The 13,144-nt window shown below is 33.7% G+C and overlaps 1 protein-coding gene across 8 annotated transcripts in view; it reads right to left on the bottom strand.

Moving 5' to 3' along the window:
• LOC149562832 (uncharacterized) overlaps positions 1 to 13,144 on the bottom strand; it is a 269,069-nt gene that overhangs the window by 78,153 nt on the left and 177,772 nt on the right. For 7 of the 8 annotated variants that reach the window (XM_089826279.1, XM_089826283.1, XM_089826285.1 and 4 more), the window contains 5 exons: positions 5,039 to 5,149; positions 4,683 to 4,745; positions 4,441 to 4,567; positions 3,505 to 3,587; positions 3,161 to 3,377 (listed from right to left, as the gene is read on the bottom strand). In XM_089826279.1, the coding sequence (XP_089682405.1) occupies positions 3,161 to 3,377; positions 3,505 to 3,587; positions 4,441 to 4,567; positions 4,683 to 4,745; positions 5,039 to 5,149 (601 nt within the window). The remainder of the gene's footprint in view (positions 1 to 3,160; positions 3,378 to 3,504; positions 3,588 to 4,440; positions 4,568 to 4,682; positions 4,746 to 5,038; positions 5,150 to 13,144) is intronic. The other variant, XM_089826280.1, reaches the window with a different exon arrangement.

The raw sequence follows: 13,144 nt of genomic DNA, 5'->3' as shown, positions 1-13,144 counted from the left end.
ATAACAATTACGAGACTCTTCAGTTAAACTTATATGATCTTCTACCATTTTTTACTATGCATTTACTTTCTCTTGTAATTATTGAATATCATAGAATTAATGGTAACGATTTAAGTTTTCTTTTGTAATTATGATAGCAATCAGTTATTTCAGTTGGTTGTTAATTCAGTTAATTTCACATGAAATGGAATTAAAGATGTTCAATTCAGTAATTTGGATTTGAAGTATTGATTGCATATCTATTTAATTCAGAATATAGCTCTATCTTTTTAGTTTAGAAAATCCGTTTGTTACACTTCTGTAAATATTAGAATGTTTCTAATATTAAATTTTCTATTTCTGGAATAGAATGTTTCCATTCTTTAGTTAGTTGTAGATAACTATTAGTTTTCTCTTAGCTAGAATAGAATCTTTCTATTCTTTATGATTGCTTCTTAAGGAAACATCATTCAATCTCTTGTATAAATTCATCTCTTGGTCTCTATTAATAAAAAGCAAATATTTTCCAATTACTTCGTAATAATTACTTGGTCAAAGCCATCATAAGGCTTTATACCATATGGATTGCTCTAACTGACCCTACATTTAGGAGTGAACTTGTGGCAATTGTAGCCACCCTACTCCATATTGCTTTCAATTGTCATTGTCTTGTGCCCATCTTGCACAAATGTTGAATCATCTAATGATCAAAGCAAAAGCTCAAAAAAACTCTCAATGAAAACGCACTAATGGGTCCATGCACCACATGATCATAGGGATCTTAAGGATACAATTACATTTAAGTTCCAATTATTTGGATGCTCACCTAAAGCATAGTTTCGAAACTCATGACTTGGCAAAACTCTTTTGACGCAATATTGATTGGAGTTGGCAACTTGACAAAGGCAAGTAAAGGGGTGAATTCTCAACTCTGATATTTTCACACAAGAACTCTACAAATTTTGAATCTATACCTTAAGCATACTAATTTGTTTCTCAATCCATAAGTAGATGAAACATTATTGAACATTTTAGCTAAGAGCAACTAGTCTTGATATCTGTCCAAAATTACTGCAATAAAATCTTGTTGTGCTCTAAAAGGAACAAGATAAAAGCAACCATACATGCTAAAAACATTTGGTAGCATCCTTTCAATTGTCTTAATGTAGGTATTAGCAATGACCATTTTTCTTAACATATTGAAGTTTGAACACTATAAATAAATACTTATTTCTAGACCATGTCCTCAGTAACCCACTTACAAATTCTATTGAGATGATTTTTCATCATCAATTTGTAAGCAGTAAAGACATTTAAGGCCTAGGTTCAATTTTAAAGGCTATTTTCCAAAAATAATCTTTGAAATTCCTTCAATCATTATTTGAATACAAATCTAAATCAGAAAATAATCTAGATTTGTGCATTTGATTACCATGACTTCAAATTTCCACAAACAATATCAAATCTTAATGGGTATCTTGATTGAGAATCAGATACCTATGCATATGTTGGGACTCTAGAGTCAATATTTTTCATTTGTTCCTCTTAGTTTGTTCGTTTAGGATTCTGGTGAACCCTATTTATAACTAATTTGAGAATAACTTGTGTAGGTTTCCATTTTTAAGCTTTTCCTTAGTATGAACATCTGTGCATGCTGTTAAAGCCAAAAATCTGCTTTAAGTCTGAAAATTCCAAGTTTGGATTGTTCCTAGCTGTTATAATGTTTTGTTAAAGTTGCTGGATTTTCCTTGCCAAGTATACATTTCCTCCCATCTTTCTTTCCTCTTTTCCTTGTTGACATTTCCAACTTAACTTCCTAATCGCACCATCCCACATATTTACTCTTGCTGGCTAATTGGATTTTCCCCTCCCTGGCCTCTCTACACTTCTCCCAAAATCCATATTCCAAGGCATCCCGAAACTCCAAATGCCCAATAGACTGCACTACATCTTCACATTAGAGTCAAGCCACCAAATTTCCATATGTCAGGCATTTCCTGCCATCCTCACATCCCGACAGCTCAAGTAAGTGCATGAGGTATTATTTTTTCCCCAATTCAAAATTCCAACTTGTGTTTCATCAACTTTCTGTTAATTTGCCAAAAATGGCCCAAAAAGGTCACATTGGCATTGGAGAAAAGTCAGTACATGAGAAAGGTGCTGACAACTAATAAGGGCATCATTTCACTGCTCAAGCACCTCTCTCCATGGATTTGGCACCCAAGAGCAATTTTTGATGGAAAAAGTTGATTACAATTAGGGTTCCATCTACCAGCTAGTTTTGCCCTACACCTACCAATAACTAACCAAATGACCCTTTTTGTGCTCTAAACTCACAATGTAGATACAAACAAGCATTGTAGCATCCATTATGACATCAATGCAAGTAGTTGAAGTGGCAAGGATACAGATATTCTACAAGTTTTAATCTCTTGCTCACCTAAGAAAAATGGAAGCAGTATACAGTCAATTTCGTTCAAAAGTAAAAAATTTAAAGGAACTGAAGTTGAAATATCATTTCTTGAGGTAACTTTTTTGACATTTGTACTGGTTATACTCCAGAGAATAAGAAGCTGCACAGTATCGGAATAGCATCAAAACAATGAACAATTGAGAATCAACTACAAAATAGATGATGTATTGATCAGTGCAAACCTAAGTCACTTTCGTTGAAGGGCTCAGCCTGTCTCTACAACAATTCCTTCAAACATTGTATATCACATTATTAGAGAGAAACAGAGCTTGTACTGTAGATGCATTCATAAATCCATTCAGATAATTTCTAACAAAATAACTTTGGGTTTAACACAGAATTCTTTCAAATTTTTCAGATCATATTAAATAACCCTGATCAAGAGCTGCAGTGTGTGGCATTCTTCTTGAAGTACCACATACAATAATTAAAGAAAGTCAATTTACTTATTCTTTGACCTAGCACTGGAAAAGAATCCTAATTTTGCTCAAATTTTTTGAATTTCTAACAATTTTGTCACAAATGAAATTTCATAAAAAAATTCAGTTCAACATTTGGACTTCAACTGAATATACAGTAAGCATCGGTTTTCAACATGTTCAGCTCAATTAGTAATTGGGTTGGTTTCTAAGAAGCACAAATAGCAACTTAATGAACCAATGGCTCAAAAATATGTTCAGCCCAAAAGAATAACAAATGACAGCATACCAACTTGCATTCGATGTGGAGGTGGCTCCAAAACCTCCATTGCATGATTAACAGCTTCAGTGTCAACTCCAAGATCCAACCCAAGGGCAAGTAGGGCAGCTGTGCCTGCATTATATGCATTGTGAATGCCTATTGTCTTCAGTTTACCTAGATATATCTGTGACATTATCCCCAAAGTCGGTACAAGTATCGTGGCTTGTGCTGCCTTGCTGTCCAGCTTTCAAACATAATATACATATGAGCTAAAAGAACATCAATAATGAACACAAAACAGTTCAAAGTCCAGCCAACAAGAAACTACTAGAACACAAGTGATGCACAAAGTGCCATCCTAGAATGTTTACCTTAACACCAGGGAGGTCACCAATCCAAGCTCGTGTACCTTGGTTTCCACAACAATAAGCAACTTCTTTTAGCAGCTGATCACCTATTCTCATATCAAACAGAAACAAGAATCAAAATAATGGCCACAACTCACCAGTTGTGTGAATTTTTAATGTATTTATATGGTTTTCTCTATGTAATACAATGACCAAAAAGATCCCCAAATGTTCCCTTACAGCAGCACAAAGTTGTTACACAATTATCATCTGATAGTTCTGAAGATTGGTTTCCCTTGAATACTAACTGCCATTAAGTTTCAATCATTGTGACGTTAAGTTCTCAAAACTGAGTTTATCAGTGCTCTCCTCTAAGCTATTTCACCAAGCTGCCATTTGTTTTCAATGGAGCATACTTATAGGGTACTGATCAAATCAGAGAGCAATGAACAAATGATGTAGCAGCTCTCTTAGTCAGCCCTTGACAAAACTGTAGTTTGGCTTTCTCAATCAAAACATTTTTTACAGAAAAGGTGCTCATTTTCTCCTGCAGCATTGAGGGGTTTTGTAACTGTTGAAGAAGCTAATCTTTTGGCTTTACAGTCTCAGAATGTGGGCTGTTAGGATACCATGTTCAATTTTCCATTTACCAGCTAAAATTCAAACCTAGGGCCTCCCATTTGCTGCTGGTGTGCTCTACCAATGGGCTATCATTCCACTTTGTCCCTGGTCCATTTACAATCAGGGTGTGACTCATTTTACAATCGGTACAAGGCATTGGAACCAAAGAAGATGATAAATTATAGGACAAAGGATATGATATGAAAAGACATAAATATAAAAAAATTATATGTTTCTTTGGCAATACATACTCTGGGATAATTATTGTCTAGCTAAAGAAAATGTGTAAGCATTAGGATTTTCAGTACTTCCAAGTTATGAGTCTGTTTATAGTTATACCACTTGGAATTACTGCAAGATGGCAAGGATCCATATTTGAGAAAATACGACACTTCATCATTGCATAGTTCTGCATTGTCTTGTGCCTCTCCAAATGATCTGGAGTAAGATTCAAAACTACAGCTACCTGAAGATCGATACAAGAATGTGCTCTCATTTACATGAATATAAAGCAAACACACACGTTAAGACATGACAAAAATCAAATAAAAGAGAAAGCAAGATATAATAATTCTTCTAACCGATGGTTTAAAATGCCTGTTAGGAATCTCCATCTGGTAGCTGCTCACCTCAACCACGGCAGCCTACATTATACAAAATTATCAAGGCAGCAACTCAGATGAATAATACTTTTGAGAGATTTTCTCTTTAAACTTCTTATATCTTCAGGCTTTTCAACATAAACTCTAGCTCAATATATTTATTGAAATAAATAAACAAATGATCTGCTTCACAGATTTTCAATATAACAATAAAATAATTTAATCCAGACAAAATATGTTTCTTGACTAGATTGATAAATTCAAAACAGTCTGTCAATATCTGCGAGACATTTATTGAGATCTCTGAATTAAATAAACAGGAGAAGGAAACTTGCCGCAAATTCTGGTTCTGTTTTTGATGATGATAAGCATTGCAAAGCAGCATCTGAAAGAGGCTTTCCAAGATTTCCCCCAACAAATGCTTCAATTCCAGCATGACGAAGAATCTTCCTTCCATAAGACAATCAAATAGTAAAAATTATAGTGTATAGATGAAAAGATAAATACAAAATCATTTTCTGACAACTTATAAAACATGGACATCTTCTATTAAGAAAGTTCATTAATAATCTCTACATTTGAAAATGTGTAAATCATCAATAGCACAACCAGTTGCCTATTGCCCAAATGCTTATAAAACTTGGGATAAGCCAGGATTAGAAAGTAAAGACCAAACCAAAAACTATGAGCACACAAAAACCCAAATGAATATTATCAAAGAGTTGGTTTAGAAGTACAAAAAGAGCTTGCATTCAGAGACAAGCAAGTGAAGTGACAAGATAGGGAACAAAAAGGGACTAACCCTACAAACATGGAACACTTGACAAGTGTGTGAACAAGTGGCTAATGTACATGCAATAGGTGTCTCACTAAGTGAATATACATCTCGAACCACATGAGGTGAGACAAAAGCCTAAAAGTCCCTATGTGGAAACATGAGTTATGTGAATAGGACATCTCTAGATATGCTAATAGCTAACTAACTAGTTTTGATAAAGTGACTACGTGCACCAATAGATCTTCTAGAAACACTTGTGTTTGGAATTTTATATAATTCTCCAAAATTTATTACTAGTTTACTTTTAGAGAGGTTATAAGCATAACCCACTTATTGACAGTAACAGTGCTTGTCATTCCATATACACCTGCCTAATGTCTTTCTTTCCAGTATATTGACATGTTATAGTACAATAGTTCCATCTATATGCTTCCACCATTAATAGGGATTGGTTTGCCTATAAATTGGATGTTTTGGTTGGCCAAATGGCAACACTGAGTGCTTGAACCTTCATATCCTTTTTTTAAGGAAAGAATGCATATGTCCCAAAAAAAGCAAAAGTAGAAGATTGCAATTATTCAGTCAACATCAATGAAATATCTACCTCTTGGCAATACATTGTTTAGAGACTAATTAACTTCTGAGTGGTTGACTATGATTCTGGTTTGGATTCAGAAATTTGGCAAAAAACATTTGGGCTGGATCTTGATTCCAATGGAATATATATAGACATTTTCGGAAAATCTCTCTCTCTCTCTCTCTCTCTCTCTCTCTCTCTCTCTCTCTCTCTCTGTTTATAGATTCCATGAATGTGTGTATGTCTATTTGTGTGTGTATCTATGTGTGTGTTTCTGTGTCTATCTGACATTGAAAAGCTTTTCCATTAAAAACTTCAAATTTAACCTAAGACGACTTGTGTATAGAAGTAGAAGATAGACAAAATGCACATTTTTAGGATATATGCATAATATCTGAATAAGCATACAAAATCACAACCGAGATCTTGATGTCCCCAAAGATTAGGCATCTCAATCCAATACTAGGTTACACATAAAAACTAGGCTGATGTTTCTACGCAACCAAGGGTTTTTCTACTACAACTTGATAGAAGAATTAAATGTTATTAGACAAATATAACCTAAACATAATACCTCTTCACTTTCACTAATGAAATTATAGCATTATCATATTCATCAAACAAAGCAATGATATGAAAGAGAGCCTTAATTAGCTTTAAATTCAAGCCATTTAGCTAGGATGGATTATTTCTTTCCAAATAACTAATTTACAAGGCTACCACATAGAAATAGATTGACGACCAAATGTTGCCTGGGCCAAATAACCTACCAATCTTCAAAATAACAATTTAGCTGTGTAGAAAATCAAGATAAGAAGTAGATACAAAATTAAACAATGATAAAGTAAATAAATATTAAGAAGATACAGCAAGCTAAAATACAACCTCGGAGTATAGACCATTCACATGTCATACAATTACTATAATATCTCTTTCAATGGAAACCCCACCAAATAAAATAGTTTAATCTTTTTTTATTTTGTTAATTTAGGTTGGAAGATCCTTATTTTAAATTCAATGTAGATGACACAAAATTGAACCATGTGTGACAGCATATTCACGATATTGACAAAAATTGTAGCATCTAAATATAGATAAAATTAAACCATGATGAAGTAGATCCAATATATGTATGAACAATGAGCTAAGTAACATCAAAAAATAGACCATCCACTTGTCATGAACATAAAATACTCTCTTTATGTGGAATCCCCATTAAGATAAAATAGATTTAATGTTTTTTTATCTTGTTAATTTAAATTGAAAGATCCTTTTAAGCACATTGAATTTTTTATTTAACAAATTATTTATCTACTTGTATGTATTGGTTGATTTTTGTCTAAACACTATTTGTATGGCGTGAAATGACAGAATGTATTTGCAGCACTGCTTACAACAAAAATTGCCTACCTTTGAGTCAAATGTACCACATCCTAACTTCCTACAAGTTTGCAAGTAGTTGTGTCTTCTATATGCATCCCTACAAGCTCCCATTTGTAGCCATGCCCTAAGAATATCCTACCACTACATTATTATATATTTCCCCATGTTGCAGATTTTGAGCATTTCACAAGTTGGTAAAGTCAATTCATGTTTTAGGCACACTTAAAATGTGATTTAAAAGTAAAATATTATTGAAAACATAAATAGGTAGTAAAAAATAAAATCAACAATTAATAAATCATCCATAGGATTGTTTCCTAAAAAATCGACGATAATCAAGATCCTTTCGAGATTTTTGCTTCTAAGGTTGGAATATCTATAATCGTTGATGTTAGTTATAGCTATTCTACATCGTAAATCTCATAAATATTGTTTGATTTACTATTCTACCAAGTATATGGTGAAATACCTATCAATTGGAAACTATAGAAATAGCAAGTTTGTTAAACAAATTCAATAGAGGCCACTGCAATTCTCCTAGAACTACAGTGTTTCAATACAAATGAAACATTATTTTGCAAAGCTTTCCAAATATGCATTGTCTTATTTCTTTTAACTAACCAAAAAGAAGAATCACAATCACCTACAATTGCAAAGATAGCCCATGTTAGAGTCACATTTGTTGGGTGGATATTTTGCAACCAACAGTTTTGTGAAAATCTAGTTGCAAAATAGGATGACCAGCCACAGCGTATAAGACAAAGTCTCTCCTACCTTAAAAAGAAGGTTCCCCCTTCTCACCATTCTTTGGATCAACTGAAGGTAAGCAAGAAATTGAGAGATTCATAAGGGGTGTTACCAATATTCTTTCCTCTTAACTTTTAGGAAAGGACCCACTTACTGGCGAAGCGAGTAATGCGCAAGATGAAATCTCTGACTACACTTCTATCTAGTAGATGGAAATGGTGATACCAATAAACCAACACCAACTCAAAGGCTGAGTGAAAGTGTACCAGTTTGGCTCTAAGTCTTGTTTGTCTAACGTATAAGAAAAATCACTACCATTAGGGCGCAAAGACTTCTAGAAGTAGATGATCTCTATTCTATAACTTATTTTTAGTTTTAAACTATTCTATAAGAAAAACCTCTACCATTGGGGGCGCACAAACTTCCACAAGTAGGGAAATTCTAATTTTTTTTTGTGAATTTGAGATGGTAACGCAAGCCAGAGCCAAAGCTTCTAGTCAATGCATTAGCACAACTGCTCCTAGTCAAAGCTTTGGCTCCAATTACTTTTAACTCACTGTGCTCTATTATTGAACACGCAATAATAACATGAATCAAAGACAATAGGCACAAACTATAGTCAAAGCTTCTAATTTACTCTATCACAATTGATTCCAGTCAAAGCTTTGAATTCAATTATTTCTTTTATTCACTTTTCTCCCAAGTTCATACTACACAATCAAAGTTATGTTTGCACAAGTTTGGCAGGGCTTTCTTGCACACAACAAAAAATGATTTTTATAATGAGAGGGCACTCCTTTATATACGCAAAGGAGTTGAGAAAAAAGTGGAAAAAAAAGTGGGAGCAACTCAACCAACTTTGAACTAGTCAAACTAGGCAAAAGAAATTATTGGATTACATGTCATAAGGATATGCAATCAAATTACTTGTAATTACATATTTTCATGCAATTCATTCTCTCCAACTATAAACATGAACACTAAAGAAGAAGATGGAAGAGAGTTGAAACAATCCTAGGGATTGTTCTCAAGGGCGTTATGCTTGGCAATGCTTGTTGGATCAAGGATTCTTGTATTCTGCACCACTGCATTCTCTTTGATGAGTTTCTAGTTGTCATTTGAAAACTTGATGTAATCAAGCTTTTTCACGTTCGAGTTGTTGTGAATTTTCCTTTGTAGATAGACACATTTTAGTGTCTCTAACACTTTGAAAACCTTCTTGATGGTGTCCGGATGTTAACTCAAAATAACTTTCCATCAGCACCTTTAACTTTTTTTTTTATTTGAAGCAAAGTGCTTGGTGCATTCCCACACGAATTGTGGTTCTCGAACAACCATTGGGAAAATGGAGACCAAATGCATTGTTGCTTCTTTAGGTTTGAAGCATGTCTTCTTTACTAGATGTTTTTATTCTTTGAAAAAGTTTTGACATATCTTGAAAAGTGTGTCATAACATGAAGATGAAAACTTTGGGACTTGAGTTACAATGACAAATCCATGATGGATGAGTGTTCAAAGTAAGGATTAGTTACTTATGAAACACGTATGATGGCTCAAAATGAATCGGAAAGCATATGTATTTGGGCAAAAAGGACCAAAATCAGACTCTCAAGGGTGGATTGTATGTGGGCAAAGATGGGCTTTTGTGGGTATGGCCAAGAATGCAAGTTGGGATGCATATGGATGTGTGCAAATGGTGACTTTGGTGTTCAAAAAGTGACCTACCAAAATCAGGTTCTCTAGAGGTAATTACATGTAAAGTAATTTACATGTAATTGTTACTTGATGTAAATGTGTAATAAGGTTTGAAGGATGGAATTACATGTAAATGCTCTTGGAATGTAATTGCATATATTGGAAATGGATGTAAAATGCATTGACATGTGTTGGTCAAAAGTAAAAGGATGTAATATGCACTTGCATTCTTGGGTGAGAATTCTCAATTTCTTACAAAAAAGGAAGCCAAAACAAGTAAGCAAACATGCAAGCAAGCAAAAACATACCTTTGGTCTTTGATTCAAACATGTCAAAAAAACAAGTTGCTTTCCTATGCAATTTCGAATTTGGAATTTGGGGAAATTTCAAACACTTGAAAACTGGTGGTTCTCATCTTATTTAAGTAGATTTGCAAAATACATGGCATATCTTTGGACAATTGTACAAGGATGAACCAAAATATGCAATGAAATAGCAAAGATTGAAAACTTTAACTTACTTGGAGCCCAAAGAGTCAATGTGGAGGATTGATAGGTTTGAATGATTGACTTTCCTCCAAAATCGAATCTCCAAACAACTTCTTAACCTTTTCAAAACTTGCAAATGATGGATTCAAATCAGCTATGCACGAGCCGTTTTTGGATGGGGATGCCAAAAACGTGATCTTCAAACACTCAAAATACTAAACGTTTTCAAAAACACCATGTATTTGGACGTTTTTGCAAACACGTACCCTTGTTTTGCAAGAAAATGAAATGTTTGACCAAAATTGATAAAAATGTGATTACGAAATGCATAGCACATGCATCAAAACTCCAAAATGACTCCTATTGGATAAAAAACGTGAGCTGGAAATGCCAAAATCTGGGGTTTTTGACAAAAACGTGGTTTCAAAATGCATATATATTGGTCATTTTTTACTTCGGATGCAAAAACGTCTTCCCCAAATAATAAAACATGGATCCAAATGCAAATACATGGCTTCAAAATGCAAAAACATGGACAAAAATCCAATTTTTTGGGCGTTTTCAGCAAAAGCGTGGCCCAAAAATAGAAGTTTTGAAGTGTAATTGACTTAGAAAAGCAAAAATGGGTTCCTCAAATGTAGTTGGAATGCAAAATTGGGATCTATGGATGCATTTCCATGTTTAAAATGTGTTCATATGATGGCTGGAAGTGCAAATCGCACTCTCAAGACCTCATTACACATTTAAAATATGTAATACATGCCATGTGTTTGGACATTTTTGGCTTTGGAGTGCAAAAACGGAGTCTTGGAGGGTGATTACATGAGTTTTGAATGCAAAATTGGATTCTTCAAGACACATTACATATTAAATCCATTGGTTAGAAGTGCATTTACATGTGAATGGACTCTTAGAAGTCCATTACATATTTCAAATATGCATTTACATGTTTAAAACCAAAATCTATGCATTTGCATATTTGCATGTTTTAGTGCAAATTGCACTCTAGAAGGGCATTTGCATGTTTTAAAATGTATAGGATTTGGTCTCTTATGCAGAACGCAATCTTCAATGGTCATTGCACATTTTAAAAACAATGCATATTCATGTCTTTGAGCCTTTAGATGCAAATCACATTGTAGGAGACCCATTGCATGTTTTAAATTACATGTACTTAAATATTTTAGTATTTCAAAATTCAAAATGACTCTAGCGCAAAATCTCATTCTCTAGAGAATAATGGGTTAGAAAACATGTATATCCACAACTTAAGTGATAAATTAAGACTTGTCTAATTGATTTTTGAGGAAATGTCACTTAATTGGGTCAAAAATAACATTTACACTATATAATTTATATATTATGTGCAAATATCATTTCAAAAAGTAATATTTAACTTAGATGTTTTAAATAAAACATAAAGTAACTTAAAAATAAATCAAACTATATAGTTAACAAAGTCACTTAAGTGTAAAGTTTAAAAAGCAACTCAAGATGGAAATATGACATAAAGTGCCCTATAGTCACTTCAGTGATAAATTTAAGTGATAAGGTAACTTAAAAACATAACATAAAGTGAATTCATGTTATATTTTTCAAAAAGTGAATGTCGACATGAAAATATAACATAATTTTTTAAACCATGCAATTGCATCCGGAGAGTCCACCTTTTGGGCACTAAAATGGTCATATATTTTGACTGCCAAGCCCGATCAAGCCCACGGGGGGCTAGGCTATCACGATTGCCTATTATTATATTATTCCCCTACATGGTCAAAGCATCATCACGAATTCAATTCCACCTGCCGGGCCTATAGATAGTAAGGCTAGTGTGAGAATCCACTCTGCTTCTCTACACCGAATTGAAGGGAAAATCAAAAGCAAGAGATTGAACAAAACCAAAAGCAAACAAACACACTAAAAAATGAGAAAAAGGAAGTCCAAGGCTTCATAAATCAAGCATAGGCTTAACAAAAAGAAAAATATAAAAGACTTGATGAAAGCCTTCAATAAAAGAGTTCATTACGTAGATTGTGGTCAATTGATTAATCAATGTTATCCAATTAAATAATGAACTAAACTCAGAAAAATGCAAAACTAAGTTTAAAATTTTTTGTATTGTTGCCTACATTTTGTGGCGACAAAATGCAAGACAACAACATTCATCATTGAGCTCATTGATGCTTTCTAGGTTGTGCTTTAGGTCAAAAATCATTACAATTGATACATTGGAGAAATGGACAAAATCACCTGGGAGTACAATGAATGAAAAGGCTTACAAAATTTGCTACATGAACAATTAGAATGGAACAAATATCCTTGGAGTTGCAAACTTACCTACCTCATAAATGGAAGCATAGCTGCATAATTGCATTTAGAACCACAGCTTTAAGATTAAACAATGTTTTCAAGGTTGGAGAATATGACTGAGTAGTTGCAAGGTATTATGAGGAGTTTAGTATTCTTTTCAAATTCAAGGTCTACACAGCATCATTAGAAAATTGTTGAATAGTGAGGAATGATACAATATTGGTAATTTGAACCCTTGTCACTAGACCATGCCTTTGTTAGGAACAAGCAACACTACGGAGGGTGGGGGTGAATCAATGTTGTAGCACTTTTAAACCAATTTCACACTTTATAACTTAACCATAAACATCCACAAATTGCAATGCACAAAAGTAAAGCATACATTAAATGAGAACTCATATCAACATGATTTTGTTCTCGAAGGAACCCTGGCCAAGGGAAACCCCCAATATAGATTGAACCT

Source organism: Cupressus sempervirens, chromosome 4 (assembly GCF_028749045.1).
Source record: "Cupressus sempervirens isolate cs-2001-9-10 chromosome 4, ASM2874904v1, whole genome shotgun sequence".
NCBI lineage: Eukaryota > Viridiplantae > Streptophyta > Pinopsida > Cupressales > Cupressaceae > Cupressus > Cupressus sempervirens.
Note: the sequence above shows the minus strand (reverse complement) of the source record. Positions and strands in the feature narration are given on the sequence as shown.